We start from the raw sequence: 18,280 nt of genomic DNA on the forward strand, positions 1-18,280 counted from the left end.
TCACCACCTTTAAACGTGTTACCACAGAGAGAACATGCACATTAGTCATGTTGAATGTATTTAGAGTTATATTGATCAAACTTAGAGGCAGTGGTGGAAGCTAAAGAAGTACAAGTAGTAAAGTACTGGACTTAAGTTGAATTTTTAGGTATATGAACTTTACTTAAGTACATTTTACAGTGGACACTTTTTACTTTTACTTCACTACATTTGAGAGCAGTATCTGTACTTTCTACTCCACTACATATTTGAAGGACTGAAAGTAAAAAGTACTTTTATTTTTACCATGTTCGTGGTAACATCCTGATTAAAGTGTCCGAGTTCAAGCTTCAGCTTTGAGCAAACAAAAATAAATACACAAAAAATTAAGAAATGAATTTGTATTACTACTGTTCACCAAAATACGTGTCACTTTTTTAATCAATATCACTGCATTTAACACTTTAAACATTAGAGTGAAATACTTTGTACTTTTAAACAGGTACTTAAATACTTTTTCTTAAGTTGATTTTTCATGTGATATTTTTACTTTTACTTGAGTAACTTTTTGCCTCTATATCAGTACTCTTACTTGAGTGACACAATTGAGTACTTCATCCACCACTAAAATATATATATGCCTAATAGTATACCAAATGACTAACACCACCAGCCTAGTACAGTCCATACCCCAAAGATTAGTTTACATAGAAGAGCAAATCAACTTAAAACAACCTATTGCCACTACTGACTGGGCTATATATAAGTACTGTAATATTACAACTGTTGGTGAGCCCATGTATAACTCATTAAAAGGTTGAAACTGAAACTTTGTGTTATTTGTATTCAAAGATTTTCCGTGTGAACCCTACTTAGAAAATATGTTACTTTCCAGCTTCCTCCTTAAATGTTCAGTATTCTCCTTCTACACAAACTACAATGGCCCAGGTAATCTTTATTTGATCAGTTTCAGTAAAAAATATCACGTATGTTTATGTTATTCAGTGGTAGAAGTACTTGTATTTTGTTACTTAAGTAAAAGTACAGATACAGAAGTAAAAAGTTACTCAAGTAAAAGTATCACATGAAAAAAATTATTTAAGTGAAAGCATTTAAGTACCCATTTAAAATTGTACTTTGAGAGTAAAAAGTAGTGGTTAATTTGTTAAAGTGTTAAATGTAGTGATATTGATTCAAAATGATACATATTTTGGTGAACAGTAACAATACAAACCAGTTTCTTCATTTTTCTTTTGAATTTTGTCTTGAACTTGTTTGAACTTGAAACCTTTAGTCAGGATGTTACCAAGAACATGGTAAAAATAACTCCTCAAATCACAGGAAAAGTACTTCTTACTTTTCAGTCTAGTTAAAAAAAATGTAGTGGAGTAGGAAGTACAGATACTGCTCTTAAATGTAGTGAAGTAAAAGTAAAACGTGTCCACTGTAAAATCTACTTAAGTAAAATACAGATACCTAAAAATTCTACCTAAGTACAGGACTTTACTACTTGCACTTTGTTCCCTTTCATTTTTGTTCAACATGTTTTGGTTTCATATTTGAACGATCCGTTAACACTGTAAACTGCCAAAACCTAAACTCAAACTCACTGCAGTCTAATTTACTGAACCACAAAAGCCATGTCACAAAAGCTAATGGACCTAATTGCAAATATGAAATTTATTTATCCAAAAAAATGAAGTAGCTCTGACATCTGTATTAACCGTTTTGTATTTGAACATGTTTATAGACTATGGTGGGTCTCTGCATTTCGAAACACTGCATGATACAGGCAAAACTGCATGAGTATTTCTGGTACGTTCTGTATTTATCTATAAGTTTTACGCTTGATGTTACCACTTCAAACCATCAGATGGAGCCAAAGCCTGTACTTAGTCCCACCTGAAACTGTCACACACATAATGTAGACTCTTATAATGGAAAAGGCAGTTTATTGCAACACAAAACCAACCAAGACTCCAAGATTACTACTGTAAATAAATAAAATAAATTAACATGAGCAATATTTAAAGATCGACTTTGTAACTTTTCTGGAGGAGGTTCACATTAACCACCTTTTAGTCTCTAGGAACATCCTGGTAAGCGTGTTCCACCATATGGCATTAAACTGGAGACAAGCAGGTGATGCCAGCAAGTCAGATCTGTGGAGAGGCAAGCACGGCCATAGTAAGAAACTGAATGCATATTTTAAGGTATTTTCAAGCAATAAAGGTACCTGTAATTGAATAAATGCAAGACAGATTTAGGTTTAATGCCATACTGTGAAACATTCCAGGCAAATCAGTAATATCTTCATGGAGACAAGCAGAAAAATTACATAGTGCAGCTTTAATTGCAGGTTTGGTTACAACTGATAAATAATAGAAATCAAGCTTAACTGTTGGCTGAGTAACACTGGTTTTCACTAAGACGTTTTGAAATCAAAGCTTATAATCAAAAGATGCTTAGGAAAATGGGAGGGCATTTGTCTTAAGCATGGCACGATCTAAAACAAACTGTTGACTGGAAGAAATCCTTGTAGATATCTGTAAATAATAAAAAGTCAAATATATTTTTAGCCCAATTCTGACATCTGTCTTGTGTAAAAAAGAGGCGGTGCCATAGCTCTCCCGTTGTCATGGAGATGGGGTGAAGGCAGGGTTTTGGTCAGGTGGTTGGTTGACGCAGCATCACCAGGCGAACAGGACAGGGGGGTAGATAGACCTTGTTTTGAGCGCCCCCTAGCTGGGAGACAGGGCTGGACTAGGCTCGGTGCTGATATTAACCAGACATTCACTGGACTTGAGGCTAGCCAGGGACTTGGAGCTCGGTAATGAAGCCAAAGACCCGCATAGGCCTAACATGGAGGGGGTGTCGTCTTTTCCTACAAACAAAATGCACAATTAATACAGTACATGCATAGTTTTCATCTGCCCACTGCAGATATCATAAACAGACAAGCTCCCTTTGTTTGAATATGAACATATGAACATGTGCATGGGAGGCAGAATCCATAGAGCCATTATGTCCCAGAGGAGAGAGGAGGGCAGCTCTGCTCATGCAAGTACTGTGTTTTGACAGTGAGTTAACAGGCAGAGTCCAGATTGTGCTAGTCCCAAACCTGGATAATTGGATGAGGTTGAACAAGGAATGCTGTCAAGTACAAAGCAGTGTCAATTTTGTTGACTACAATATATATATATATATATATATATATATATATATATATATATATATATATATATATATATATATTTTTTTTTTTTTTTTTTCATAAATGTCATGTCTTTGCAGGCTAAAACGTAAAAAAGTAGACTCATTACATTAGAAAATCATTACAAATATAATTTGAAGGCAGATTAGAAATTGGCTGCTATGAGTTATTTCAAAGATGATTTTTTAATTTCAAATGGATTTTTATATTGTGCTTTTCCAACTTCAAGGCACTGATTTTTTTTTAAATATACTGTACTCTTAATATTTCATAGAACAGAGAACAGAGAACAGTGCACTGTATTTACTTTATAGTCAATTGTAATTTCATATAATGTCTACTTATTGCCCAAAACTATCATCAGAGCATGGAAAGCATCACATTTTTATATAGTGTTTTTCCACCTTCAAGGCACTCAAAGCGCTATACATCAAGGAACCACTCACCCATTCACATTCACACAGCAGTGTATGGAGACACTGGGGGCAAGTGTCTTGTCTAAGGATACAACAACATTATTCTGTTGGCGCTGGAATCGCACCACCAACCTGTGGGTCAGTGGATCGGACTGCTTTACCTGTCTAACAGTAGATAAACATACATTTCCATTGTAAACTACGCTAAAATCCCAATCCACTCTGATGTAAAGTAAAGTATTCTTTGTGAGTCACTACTCAACACACACCTCCAGCTTTTGTCAAACATAGTAGTTTCTCCCACTCACGTTAAAGGGCAGTTGCATAATATGATTAGATCAAACTCACTCAATACTACTCGTCTATAGGCAGTACATTAAAACATTTATTACCTGCTGTAGTCCATCCGTTGTCTCCGTTCTGTCTCCCTTCAGTTTTCTGAGAATCTAAACTCATATCGGTTGAAAGTTGGTCCAAACTGTGAAAACTCCTCCTAAACACCAAAATGAAAATGTTATAACTCATATTTTAAAAGTGAATTACAATTTTTGGGTGTGGAGTTTACCTGCGGAATAGCTTGACGTCGCCCTGGTTGTTTGCGACCGTAGACCACTGGTTGACCAAAGGGATGGTCAAGTCTTTACTGAGCTGAGCCGAGTCACAGGGCATCAACGAGGATCTGAGGAAAATACACTTGTTTGTTAAGTTTTGGTATTTTCAAGGTAATATATGTGCCCATATACACTTTAAACACATGTCTTGCTTTAATACATTTAGTATCATTATTAAAATTAACAATTCATTAATTCATAATACATTGTTTTCTCTCCAAAAAATACTATTATGCCAATGTCTGTGTTATCAACCAGTCGTCCAGGTATGATCCATAGTACAAGAAAAATTTACTTAATAGTAAAATAATTGAATTTACTTTTATTATGATAACAATTGTAACAGGATAAAGAACATGTGTTATTAACTACAATATTTAAAAAACATACATATAATATGGTTTTACATATTAGGATTTTAAATTATGAAAAGGATTTATTGCATTATATCATCTTTCAGATCTTTCACGTTATAATCTCCTTATATTTTTAAACTATACCTGCACCTATGTATGAGGTGCACTGCAACTTTTCTGGTGGTGGGTCTGCCACATGCTTGTCTCAATACAGATGCTATTTCTTTTCCTAGAATGTTCCGAAGTATGCCATTAAACTTGTATATCTTCATGGAAACAGATACAGATGATGTCACCAGGCCAAGTTACAGCCCAGGTCTGTGGACAGGTGACCACACTCACAGTAAGAATGCATATTTTTTAAGGTAAGATTTACTTAAACACATGTAATGTAATAAATGCACAGTTTAAGTTAAATGCCATATTGTAGGACAAAAGCAAAGCAATAACATCTAAAGAAGTTAAGTTAACAGCCCCTTTTACTTTTATTTCAGTAGAGATTGGAATTTCCAGGGCTGAAATCATCTAAATGATTCTAGTGAAGGAGTGTGGAGTTTAAAAACACAGTAGAGCACTTCCTGTATCACCACATGACATCACAAGATGGAACAGAGTGTTTAACTACTAACTTTGCCCCATTTTGCTTTGTTTGATTCATTTATAGTAGATATATTAATTGGTATTGTTTAAGAGTATAGACATGTCCTCACAGCTGTGCCTGTAGCTCCAGGATGATGGCCTCCAGCTCTTTCTTCTCTGTTTGGCTCTGCAGCGTCAGCTCGTCCACCTTCGCTCGCAGGCGCTTGTTCTCAGCCTCTGTGTTTTTTAACTGGGATTCTCTGAGTCTCACCAGCTCCTCCAGGTAACCCTGAAACAAATACATTACAAAGGTGAGGAAATGAAATCTAACATAGAATATGAGTGTCATGTAGAACTGAGGAATAAAAAAACCCAAACTGTGATCTTTGAAAATAATTTATGGAGATATTGTTAGAACACACAATATCTCCATAAATTTCCATCCCATTCTATTAACGATGAAGTACCCAATTTTCAAAACATCAAATTCAGTTAAAATTTATTTATATAGCACACTTAAAAAGCTTCCCAAAGTGCTTCACATAAAAGTCAACAAAAAACAAATATACAGATCATACAAAAGATAGGAAAACATCAATAAAACACTAATATATCCTGTGTAGCTAGTATTAAATGCCAGGGAGAAGAGGTTAGTTTTCATTCTAGTCTTAAACTGCATTAAAGACTGAGAGGATATGAGGAATAAAGAAACAGACCTGGAGTTGTGTTTTGCTTCATTCACACATGTTTAACATACACCTGCATATTTAGGCTGAGTTCTCAAACCGAAACCACTCTGTTCCACCTTGTGATGTCATGTGGTAATACAGGAACTGCACCAATGTGTTTTTAAACTCCATGCACCTTCACTAGAATCATTTGCATAATTTCAAACCTGGAATTGCAAATCTCTACTGAACTAAAGGTAAAAGATAGCGTCTAACATAAAAACTACCGCTAAATGACATCACGAGGTGGAACAGCGCATTTTGTGCTTTGGAGATGTGCACAGACTAAAAATGCAGGAGTACTCAAAACAAGCGTGAATGAAACAAAACACAACTCCAGGTATGTTTCTGATGAGGTAACAACATTATAACATGGCTTAAAACTCACAGGAGTCAGTTTTCCATTATATATGACTTTTAAGGCTTTCAGTGTATAACAGGAGTTATGCAAAGGCCTTTTTTGACACAATATAAAGATAAGATAATAATTCTACATAAATCGTAGTACATAAAACTGAAATTGTGATCAAGGCTTGATACACTCTTATACCACAGACATAAATCAGATTCATAAATTAGACAGACCTTCTGGGCGTAGACGATCTTAAACCTTTGCTCCATCTTGCGGCACTTGTTACTCCAGCTCTCCTCGTCCGTTACCAAGGGAATGTACGGGTGCTCGGGGACGCTCTCCTCACTGTTACTGCTGTCCACACTACGCCGGTCCTCCTCATCACTCAGGTACTCATAACTAAAAACACCAGAAGAACAAGAATAGAGTTAAAGTTACATAAGTGAGTAGGTCTGCCACATCATTACTGCCAATCACCACAATACTAGAGGTGGACAGTAATAGGCTTGTTTATGGCCAGTAGTAGTTCAGTTGGTAGAGAGTCCACTGATCAAAAGGTTGACTGTTCGAATCCCACTCTCAACATAAACATCATTGTTAGAGCAATCAGATCCCCTGACTCACAGGTTAGCAGTGCAATTCCAGTTCCCACGAATGAATACTGTTGTTGTGTCCTTGGGCAAGACACTTAACCATCTCACCCCTAGTGTCTGTGTACACTGGTGTATGAATGTCTGTGTGAATGGCTGAGTGGTTCCTTGATGTAAAGTGCTTTGAGTGCCTTGAAGGTGGAAAAGCGCTATAGAAAAATGTGACCATTTACTATGCTCTGAAGTAGAGATGACTTTATATGAAATTAAAATTGACCTTAAAGTAAATACAGTGCACTGTTGTGGTCAGCAATAGGAAAGGTACAGTATATAAAAAAATATACCCCCAATGGATATTATCGACGTTCAGGGCTCCACTAGAGCACTACAGCATGTTTCCTTCAAACCTTCGAGAGACCAGTATGGACACACTGCTGCTGTGCCTCCTTGTGATGGACTAAAGCTATCACTGCACAAGAGTGTTAAAATAAAGATTGAAATATTTACTTTAATAAAACATTAGCCTGGAGCTTTATGGTTGATAGCAGATATTCTTGTAATGTAAATTGGCTCATTGGCTTTCTTTATATCTCCCTGCAGTATTCTGATAGACTACACGTCTAGTCTTATATTATGAAACATTGACTCTTGTAATGCTTTAGCCATGTTATAATGCTGTTACTTCATCAAAAACATACCTCGAGTTATGTTTTTGTTTTATTCGCACATGTTTGAGTAATCCAGATTATTCGTCTGTCTACATCTCCAAAGCTCAAAATGCTCTGTTCCACTTTGCGATATCATGAAGTGGTAGTTTTCAAATTAACAGCTACTTTTTACCTTTTGTTAAGTAGAGATTGGACCAGGGGCTGAAATTATCCAAATGATTCTAGTGAACGTGTATGGAGTTTAAAAACACAGTGGGGCACTTCCTGTATTACCACATGACATCACAAGGTGGAGCTGGGTATTTTCTGTTTGAGAAAAGAACTCAGCCTAAATATGCAGGGTTAGTGTGTTAAACATGTGTGAATGAAACAAAGCACAACTCCAGGTGTGTTTGTGATGAGGAAACAACATTAAACATAGATTAGAAAATAGCCTAATATGGGCCCTTTAAACAAAGTATGGCGTACCTCTGAGTGAACTTCAAGTAGGGAGTGTAATCAATCACAGCTGGGGATTTTCCATCCAGAGCCTCCCCTTTTAAACAGAAACTGAAAAAGAAAAGTACAAATGCAGTTAGTTACCACACACAAAAATAGGTCTTAGGTCAGCCAGAAGATAGTCACCATGTTAAGAATAAGCTTTATTAAAGAGCTGTTTTTTTGTTCTCTGGCCATGAAAGTAAACAGTATCTATTTGAATTGTTGCATGTGGTCATTTTAACACATTTTATCCACATATTTTAAATAACAGAGAAACTTGAGTCAGGAATGCATCTTTAGTAAAAAGTACGCCACACTTAACCTACGTCAGTATCTGAACGTTAAGAGTACGACAATTTGCAAACCTCAAACCAAAATGAAGAATATACATAAATATGAGGATGTTTAATATGGAAAATCTTAAAGGAAAGAAAAATGAGCCCTCTTCACCTGAAGTCAATAGCACTTAGTCCGATGAGCATCCCCGTCAGGACTGTGGACTCCTCTCTCAGCATTATGGCTCCATCGTCATAAAACCTCCTGTGAGTGGAAAGCCCATTATCAAGTCTCATCTCTTTTATGTACAGTATCACACAAACTCAAATACTCGGCTTCATTCATGTTTAGAATTTGAAATAATTTAAAGCAGACCTATTGCGGTTGTGTCTGCTCTATATTTATAATCTATGACATCCACAGAACATTATGGAATATAATTTGTACATTTTAAATCACAATATTGATCTAAAATGACTTAATAAAAGAAACAAGTTATCTGATGTTAAAGACAACTGCGGTGCCCAATGGGACCCGACGTCAGGGTAAACATCACCACAACAAAGAGCCGTGTAGCTGCTGGTGAAAACGGGGATTGATATGGCGTCTTGAAAATAACAATAAAAGATTCCTCAAACAAGCACAGATCAATACAACTTGAGCTGTGAGTAAATAATGAGAGGAAACAACTATAAAATGGTTAAAAATGTATTTTTCAGAATAGGTTCACACATTTGAACCTTTTATATGTAGAATTGGGTTCATAAATTTGCCATATTGATTCTTATGGCTTGTCTTTCCAGTTAAAGACATTGAACTTTGTGACAGTTTTTGTTTCATGTGAATAGATCAAGTAATTACATTATATTAACAACTAGGTAAAAAGAAAACTTGCATTTTGACAGTTAAAAGTAATATACGATCATAGAATTCTGGGCGGCCCTGAACCCATGCTTTAAACTATGGACTTGTCATCACATGAAGACACTCTATTGGCAGTTTACAGTTTTATCAGCTTGAAATACAGTGATTTAAACGAATACCTGGTAGTTCTGGTGTCCTTCAGAGCAGTGGATACATATTCAGACAGACGCTTCTCCATCAGAGCTACTCGGATCCATGCTCGACCCTTTGGAACAAGAAGGTGGCAAGAAGGTTTGCACAATTTCAAAAGACAATTTACAATTTACTCTTCTCTTCTAATGTTAATTTCATGATGATTATTTGTGATTATTTATGTTTTGACTTGTATTGTGATTTTAATGTCTTCCTTATTCTGCAAAGCACTTTGACTTACTTTGTGTATGAATTGTGTTACACAAATAAACTTGCCTTGCCTTGTGTTGAAATATTGATTGATTGATGTTTTTTGAGCTGACCAACTCTAAAATAATTTGTCATCAATAGATACATAATCATAATTAGAAATATTCTCCTTCATTGATAACTTCAACACAAAACTTGCCTTTGCTCGTGACGTGCTGATATTCTCAATATTTTCGATGCTGGAGATACAGTTGTTTTGCACTTTATTGCACGCCAGCCGAATGTACTCCCAGAAGCTGCGCTGTCCATCTGAGCTGAACCAGCTTCCTGAGCCTGGTCCAAGAAGAAAAACAAGATACATTTCTGCCCCGACAGCAGCCCACATCACACTCGGAAACTCAAGTTACACTCTGGTTTTATAAGAAGTCATATTATAAAAACTAAATAAGATTTTTTGTTTTTCATGTAGTGAGGATGGACACATTTGGCTGATATATTATATTATATGGTCCACAGACACACAGATATATGATCTGTAGGTCTGACTGTCAGCACTGTATGTTACCTGTTGTGTTACCTTTGAAGCGGTGGCTCAAGATGTGCTCTAAAATAGCAGCAAAGTTAATGAACTCCTCGGATGAATCATCTATAGGCTCTGCTGTGTACTTCTCCAGAAGAGTCTTTACCGAGAATCTGAAATAAAAAATAAAAGACATTTCTAAATTTACTATGCAACATTTTGAGCTTTGTAGATTTGAGGAATCTGGTTTGTCCTATTTAAAAGTACACAAATGTACTTCTGTATTTGAACACTTTAGTACAATGGCAGGCAGAGTGCTGTGCTTTTTGGGAACCACGCCATCTTATCACACTGAGGTCACCCCAATTGTCCTGTGTGGTGCACAATGTGTCTCTTCAGGCCAGTGCAGTGCTATCATGGAGACAATACAAGTGCCTTTGTGCACAGCCAGTTTCCAGGTCCCTTTGGGTCTCGTCTCTTTGAGGGACCGCAGCTTCAAAGAATGATGGTTCAGTGTCCTCACTCATCTATACATTGTGGTGTGATCTATTTAGGGCTGACCCTGCCTCACATTCAGTTTGGCTTTTGACCCCCGAGCTGTCAGTGCTGCAGAGGGGGCTATGCAGTGTGCATGTTAGGAGCCGGGATCCAGGCACGGGCTGACTGCCTCTGCTACAATGGGCAACACCAGTATCACCGAGGGCAAGACTGCCCTGGCTGTGGGCAGCACGTCCATCTCCAGGGGAAAGACGGCTGTGTCTCTGGGTAACTCCTCCATCTTCAGGGGAGTGACCACAACCTCCATGGGAGATTCCACCATCCAGAGGCAAAAGACCACTGTGGCTCTGGGACGGGCTAGCTTCAGCCGGGGAACTACCACCACCTCGTTCCGCAAAGCTCTGACAGGGAGACGCAGGAACACCTAAATGGACAGCAGCCCCGGGACACCTAAAGCTTCCAAGCAGTCCAAAAAAGACTCAAAGACTAGCAATGAGTGGCAAACCACATTCTCGACAAGTAAAACCTCCTTCACCAAAGGCAGGTTTTTGATTTTGAGGACAAAATACGTCTTCTCCTGGGGCCAATACTCAATCTTCTGGAGCCGCACCACCGTAACTTTGGGCATCTGTAGTTTGTCGGTGACCAGTGCCTCCATCACGCGAGGAGAGAACACCACCTCCCTCACCACCCTGACCCTCTCCTACGGGACCAAGTCTGTTTCTGTGTACAAAACTACTTTCATCAGGGGCACCGAAAAACACAGCAACATCTACTGGAACGTTCACACTTGAATTTAGCACAGGGTCAAAAGCCAAGGACCTCTTAATCTGTTCAATATAGCAGGTTAGTAGCACAAGACGCACAGGAAATCAGCTGCTATGGTTAAAAATGCTGTGTGTGAGAGTTGCAAGTGCTAAGCGAGATTGTGAAAGTAATGGCTTTGGAACAAGAATGAGCCTTATACAGCCATGCAGAGAGATATGCAAATGTGACAGTGGTGAGAGAATGGTTTATGTCGACTTGGCTGGGAGGGGGAACCAGAACCAACTGTGCAGGAAACACGAGTCCTCTCATTTATGTACAGGCACAGCATTCAAGCCTTTTTGATACAGAATATATATGATTTATGCAAGCAAATAATATCCGGGGATAAATCATAACCAATGTTCAACAACAACATGACTGTGAAATAAAAGTCATAAAAGTAACCTGTCTAAAACTTTCTGGTTTTGATTGGTCTATATGATACAATGCATTACAAATATTAGGAGACAATTCATAAAAAGCAAATATATAGACACCAGGAGCCACACCTGGTAGAAATAACTCGCACAAACCAAAGTACCTTCAATCCATTCTATGTGCATAGACATAGAATGACATATAGACATATAACACATATAAAACATGCATTACTTTTTGATCAAATCTGAGTGTAATACAGCCAGAAAAGGTCTAACAATCAGCGGCAGTAGAGAACAATGGCTGAGATGAAAGTGATGTCACCACATAGCCTTCTTTCCCAACAATGTGTCCTTCACCGTCCGGTGTCGTCGTGGAGATGGGACAATCGCACCACTGTCCCGGTCCGCCCAGAGAGGCTGTGGCCACCTACGGCTGCCTCTGTCCATTCACAGCACACAGAGGTGGTATGTGGCCTTCCAGAGCCCACGTCGGCCAGCTCAACGAGGGCATTATGCACCACGGGGGTCGCGCTATCCACCCTTAGCATTCTGGTCGGGTCTGGACTGTACGCTGGGTTACTATTACCCAGGGAGGCTTCCAGAGCAGGGCGTGCTGCATGCGTGTGCGATGCTTCGCTTCGAGTGAGCCCCAATCCCCACTAACAAATCTGGGTCAGGTAGACGCTCTGCTCCCTAATGGGCAACACCAGCTTCACCGAGGGGAAGACGGCCTTAACCCTGGGCAACACAACCATCAAGAGGGGCAAGACCAAACTCAACATGGGCAACTCCTCCATCTCCCGAGGAAAGAAGCTGACATCGCTGGGCTCCTCCACCATCACCAGTGGCAAGACCAAGATCTCCCTGGGGAGTGCATCCTTCAGCCGAGGGACAACCACCACATCTTTTCGGAAAGCCTTCTTCCCCAAACGCAAGACGCTCTAGATGAGAATGGACCTCATCTCAGGGTGTGGGCGCGCAATGTCTCAAGAAAACAACACCATTACAGGGAATCTGCAACAAATACTGGATTAACTTTATTCTGGGAACTTTGACTTTTTGGGCAAGGTTGGATTTATCAAGTGAACAGGTCAGTAGCATGTGGTTTTTCTTGGCTGATGATGTGGTTACCAAAGCAGTGAATTCTTTACTTGGCATGCTAGTTATTTTTATTTGGATAACACTAAGCAAGCATGGCAGATAGAAACTCCACTAAATTGTTCCCACAAGTTACAAAAATTGCATCCACTTTCAAACATATTTGAAATTGCAGAACTTTTAGGACTGCCCAGCTCTTTGCCAAATATGGTGTTCCCCAGGGTACCATTACCATACCACTCATTATTCTCTTCACAGCATCTTCTTCATGTGATAGCACTTCAAATTATAAGAGTGATCTCAAGGCTTCTTTTGACCCGACAAACCGGTTGAAATCTTATCTCAAGGAGCACAGCTGCAGCTAAATGAACTGAGCTCCTTTGATGTCTGGGGAAAAATCGCTAGCGTGCCTCTCATGCAAATGTATGGATTGAAATACGAAAACATGCCCATGGTACGATATGACACTGAAAAACAACTGCAAGGCTCTTCGGGACAAGCTTTCTTTTGTGCCCCCTCACTCTCATCCTGGACCGATGCCAAGCCCACTTCAAGTTTTGTTTAACATCCTTTGTTCTCCTTTGACACCCAGCTACTACTGTACACTCCCAAGTTTTTGATCGCCATGTAGGATAAAGGAACCTGCCTCTTACGAGTCGATATCATTTTTTCCAATTTGTCACCAGAACCAACATAACCACCAGGATCAGATGACACTCATATGGACACAGACTTCCTTAATTAACTTCCTTCCTTGCAATTTTGTGTGCTATCTTCTGTCCTGTGCTATATTGGCTTTGCCCTTGTGTCGAAATAACATCAGGATCACAGTTGGGTTCAAAAGACTGCAGTGCTGGTGGAATTCGTTTCTATTATTAATCATTGTGCTACCTGCTTGTGTAAAATGTCAAGGAAAGTGTATAATGGTCTGAGGAGGTGCAGAGAACTGTGGACTGAAACTGAAAGAATAACGACTGGATGGAGAGGCGTTACAATGGGAAAAATGGCATATACATTGGCTTAGATTGACAGGTGTATTAAACTAATAAAAAATATATTATATGTGCCACTGCCACTGCAACTAAAATGCTTCGTATAAACGTTATTCGAACAGACGTCATCTTGAAACTACTCATACAACTCAACTCAAAACAGGTTTCTATGGTAAACTAAACGTACATGCAAAAAGTGAAGTTTGCAATCCAAAAGAACAGATAATAAAAGTAGTGAGGCAAATTCACATCCGGACTGATAAGCTGTGGTTACTTTACTTTCCAAAACAGGAACAATATCCAACAACATCCTCTTTTTTCTTACTGTAACACTGAGCAATAACTTACCAGACAGACGTATTATAACCTATTTATTTCTTTTTAGGTTCCCCATGGCTACACCACTGCAACATCTGGAAAAAGCTAAAAAATGTAAACACAGAACAGCAATTTGCCCAAATGTCTTGTCTAGCCGTACTAATAAACATCAAATCAACAAATTGAGACAAGCTTCAGTTCTTCCACGTTGCCACAAAACCTGTTGCTAGTGGCAACTGTGCAGCAGATGACAGCCTCCAGAACCAACTATTGAGTGATTTATGTTCAGATTATGGTTCAATGCTTTTCATAATTTTGTCCATTTGAGTTCCTGTAATCTGCTTAATGTGACTATTCCCTGTGATGGTGCTATTGTTTTATTATTATGATTATTATTATTGACCAGTTTATCTTGCTGTACCTGTCCCCACCAAAAGACATATTTGATGTTATAGAACTATGTTAACTAGGCAAGTTATAGCAAGTTTAGTTTAGTAACAGTAGGCCATTGATAAACTAGATCCACACGAATAAAATTACATGTGATGTGACTTTTTTGTGCATCTATATTCATCTAACACAAACTTTCATGCACAAAACCATGATAAATCTCCAATACAGCACAACAACACATCTAAGCTAGACACCTGCTTGTTGCCAGATTGTTACAGTTTACCTGGCAACAAGATGTGAACTTTCAAAAACCCAGAAACAGATTGCCTTTGTAAAAAATACCTGAAAATGTTTATTAAGACTTAAGTGTGTGTTATTATGTCGATATATTGTATGCATGCATAAGGGAATTTAAACAGGCTTGGTCTGATCCACTAATGAACCACTAATGTCAGCTTAGCCAGACAGGAAAAAACTGTGTCTCCAAGTCATTCAAAATATATATATTAAAAAAAAACAGATAGATGAATTGAAAAGTCAAATCAACAACAAGAGGAGATGGACCACTGGCATCAAGCTTTCCTTCTAGTAATTTATGTGGTTTGTTCATATAAGAGGGTAGGGGAAGTGGGGGAAAAATGTAAGTAAGTAAGTAAGCAGTTTGAAATTTTAGTTTTGTCTTTGTCATTTATGTGGGTCAATAAAAAGCTTAAAATATTAAAACAGTCTTATCCAATTGGTCAGGCTAAAGTGAAGGAGGGTCATTTTGTGAGTGTTATAATCGTTTTTATGTCAAAGTCCACTGTCAGATTTTTATTTCTTTTTCTGCATGCCATTGTGTGTTTGATATGCATGTGAATAAAAATCCTGCTTGGTTGTGTTTTTCTTTCTTTTCTAATGTAAATAACATACAAGAATTAAACCCGTCTGCCATTAAGGGCTTTACATCACCAAGTTATCCAATAGCCGGACGGCAAAGCGGTTTATGACTTGCGTCAATTTGCAATTCCTCTGTAATGCTGTAATAAATCCCAGGAGGACACAGTTAAACTATCAATGTAATGCTATAATTCTTCACTAGTGTGATCTCAGTATAAGTGCATCCTCTCAAAACAATGTCCTCACACAAACCATTACACAAAACCTCCTCAAGAAACCTGCTGATTTGACCAAAATAAATGCCCCAGTGGTGGATGAAGTACTCAAGTTTGTTACTTAAGTAAAAGTACAAATACAGAGGTAAAAAAGTTACTCAATTAAAAATAAAAGTATCATATGATGTACCTGTTTAAAAATTCAGTTTAAGAAAAAAATGTAGAAGTATTTCACATAAGTGTTGTTCATTTGTTAAAGTGTTAAATGTAGTGATATTAATTAAAAATGCCACGTATTTTGGTCAACAGTAGAAATACAATTGCATCTCTTAATTTTTTCTCATGAATTTTGTGCATTTATTTTTATTTGCTCAAAGCCGAAGCTTGAACTCGAAAACTTTAGTCTGGATGTTACCAGGAACATGGTAAAAATAATCCCTTAAGTCATATGAAAACTACTTTTTACTTTTCAGTCCAGTTAAAAATGTACAGGACAGACATTACTCTCAAATGTAGTGAAGTAAAAGTAAAAAGTACCCACTGTAAAATGTACAAAGTAAAATGCAGATACCTAAAATTCTACTTAAGTACATGTTACCCTTCCACCATTGAAATAACCTCATCAAAAACCTTATAACCTAGAAGTAATCATCAGCTCAAGGGAAAGTAGAAATCATCTTGTTTATCTTGTTCACTCAAGATGCAGTAATTACGTGAGTATCAATTGTGAGGCTATGTACAGTTAGAGGGGTCTTCAAATCATGGAAAGCCATAATACATCATGTGACCTCTGATCAGTGGAGTGAAAGGAAAGAGCGTACTTCTTCCCTGTCCATCATCTGATCTGATCTGTCCAGACTGAGGGGACACTGGAGGGGCTGGGAGTCCTTGAGCTGCACTGAACGCCCTTGTCCCACAATGAGATGGAGAGGAAAACCTGCCTGGTATATTGTTGGGTAGGCTACTATAACTCAAGTATCAACAAATCTTTAGACACCATTCATTTTCTGATCACGTGGCAATGTTTAAATTTTAACTGGAAATTTGTACATATTAAAATAATCTGAATGACAAGGCATAGCAAAATAGCATTGGCAATTTTGTCCTGTTTCATTCATTCTTTGGGGTTTTAGGCTACCAGTGTGTTCGGCTCAGGTCTTGACCAGCATGCTACAAAATACAATGCAAAATGCTATATCTGTGCATGAAATAGTCCTAGTCTAAAGTGTAGGTAAAATGAAATGTGGTGAATGAGCATGTAGATGTAGTCCGTGTCGTGATGTCTCTACCTGCACACCGTGATGAGGTTTTTCCGCTCCACGCAGACGCTCCGAGCAGACGCCTTTTTGGATGTCAAACCCATAGCCATTGCTGTGTGAATGCCGCACGACTCCATCCATATATGAGCAGCACCAGCGGCCCCGGGGTCTTGTGGGGGATCGGTGCCCGGCTAGGACCCCTCCCTCCGCGGCTCGGTGTCCTCCAAACACCCGCTGTCCTCCGCGGATGCTGACGATGGAGCTGCGGCTTCTTGGCAAAGAGTCTGTGGCTGCAGAGCGCCCCCCAGAGGACCCTACCCGCAGACCTCCACGAAAGTGCACCACCACTCACATGCCCCTCACCATTTTTCATTAGTTTACTTTAAAAACGACTTAATGCTATTGAACTGGAAATGCATAACGCCCCCAGCTCACAAAAATCTTCTGAGAGACATAATGCAATACTTACAATAAAAATAAATAAATAAATAAATAAATAAATAAATAATAATAATAATAATAATAATAATAATAATAATAATAATAATAATAATAATAATAATAATAATAATAATAATAATAATAATAATAATAAATAAAAATAAAAATAAAATTCTCACCGAGAAACAAACAAGAGCTTTTTATACCATCTGGCAGCCTTTTATTGATGATTATTTTAATAATAGGTAAATATTGAGACAGTCCTCATATGTAAATAAATATAAATGTGTATGGATTTGTACGTGTACGTATATAAGTATGCATATATGTAGATATAGTACATGATTACTATTTTTTTTAACAACTTTGCAGGTATTTAGTTCTGTTATTATTATTATTATTATTATTATTATTATTATTATTATTATTATTATTATTATTATTATTAATAATAATAATAAAAATAATAATAATGTTTTTTCTTTATTTATTATCTTCTTTTGTTTGTTCAATAGTTCAAAAACATAATAAAAAGAGTTAATGACACGCGTCGTTTGTTGCTTTAGTTCGGCGTCTATTAAAGGTCATCAAAGGTTATAAGGTCACAAAGGTCATTTCAAAACGTTTAGCGCGAAGCTCTTCAAACACTTAATCACCAATAATTAAATTTGTAGTCGTCTCTGCTCTACTTTGCCTGCGTAGGCTAATTAGCAATTTAAAAAAAATGTTGCCACAACATAGGCCTACGTAAGGGCGTAAAAAGCGTTGGCATATTAGATAGCAGTTTGTCCGTGAATGCGTTGCCATAGGAACCTCTGTCTATTTAAGATTAGGCACAAATCTGTAACGGTGAACGAAAAAGCGTTTGGGTTTGTCTTTAGTGTAAAACAATGTCAGCTTTTGTGAAAAACAGTCGACTCTTGTGGTCTTTTGTTTACTTTTAGGGAGGTGGGTGGAGGTAAAAC

The 18,280-nt window shown here is 37.9% G+C and overlaps 2 protein-coding genes across 3 annotated transcripts; one reads left to right on the top strand and one right to left on the bottom strand.

Annotated features, from left to right (window-relative positions):
- Positions 1-1,914: 1,914 nt before the first annotated feature.
- LOC117374555 (RUN domain-containing protein 3A-like) lies at positions 1,915-17,168 on the bottom strand. 2 transcript variants are annotated; one of them, XM_033970719.2, is made up of 11 exons: positions 16,905-17,168; positions 10,093-10,208; positions 9,715-9,848; positions 9,293-9,378; positions 8,424-8,513; positions 7,962-8,042; positions 6,469-6,634; positions 5,287-5,444; positions 4,175-4,288; positions 4,002-4,102; positions 1,915-2,863 (listed from the first exon to the last, which is right to left on the bottom strand). In XM_033970719.2, exons 1-11 carry the CDS (start codon positions 17,009-17,011, stop codon positions 2,721-2,723), a joined length of 1,296 nt encoding a protein of 431 aa, XP_033826610.1. In that variant the 5' UTR covers positions 17,012-17,168; the 3' UTR covers positions 1,915-2,720. The 2 variants fall into 2 exon arrangements, with proteins under 2 accessions (XP_033826610.1, XP_033826609.1); XM_033970718.2 differs by having other exon boundaries at positions 2,023-2,863; positions 10,081-10,208; positions 16,905-17,124.
- Positions 10,524-11,376, top strand: LOC117374559 (autotransporter adhesin UpaG-like). Its single transcript, XM_033970724.2, has one exon. The coding sequence runs from the start codon at positions 10,713-10,715 to the stop codon at positions 10,959-10,961; it is 249 nt and encodes an 82-aa protein (XP_033826615.1). The 5' UTR covers positions 10,524-10,712; the 3' UTR covers positions 10,962-11,376.
- Positions 17,169-18,280: the final 1,112 nt, after the last annotated feature.

Source organism: Periophthalmus magnuspinnatus, chromosome 8 (assembly GCF_009829125.3).
Source record: "Periophthalmus magnuspinnatus isolate fPerMag1 chromosome 8, fPerMag1.2.pri, whole genome shotgun sequence".
Lineage (NCBI taxonomy): Eukaryota > Metazoa > Chordata > Actinopteri > Gobiiformes > Gobiidae > Periophthalmus > Periophthalmus magnuspinnatus.

Bases quoted from the DNA above. Each gene is read 5' to 3' on its own strand.
- LOC117374559 (XM_033970724.2), top strand. From the start codon at position 10,713: ATGGGCAACACCAGTATCACCGAGGGCAAGACTGCCCTGGCTGTGGGC.
- LOC117374555 (XM_033970718.2), bottom strand. From the start codon at position 17,011: ATGGAGTCGTGCGGCATTCACACAGCAATGGCTATGGGTTTGACATCC. The intron at 10,209-16,904 runs GTAGAGACATCA...TTTTTATTTCAG, and splicing joins AACCTCATCACGGTGTGCAG to ATTCTCGGTAAAGACTCTTC. The intron at 9,379-9,714 runs GCAAGTTTTGTG...CTTGTTCCAAAG, and splicing joins TCAGCACGTCACGAGCAAAG to GGTCGAGCATGGATCCGAGT.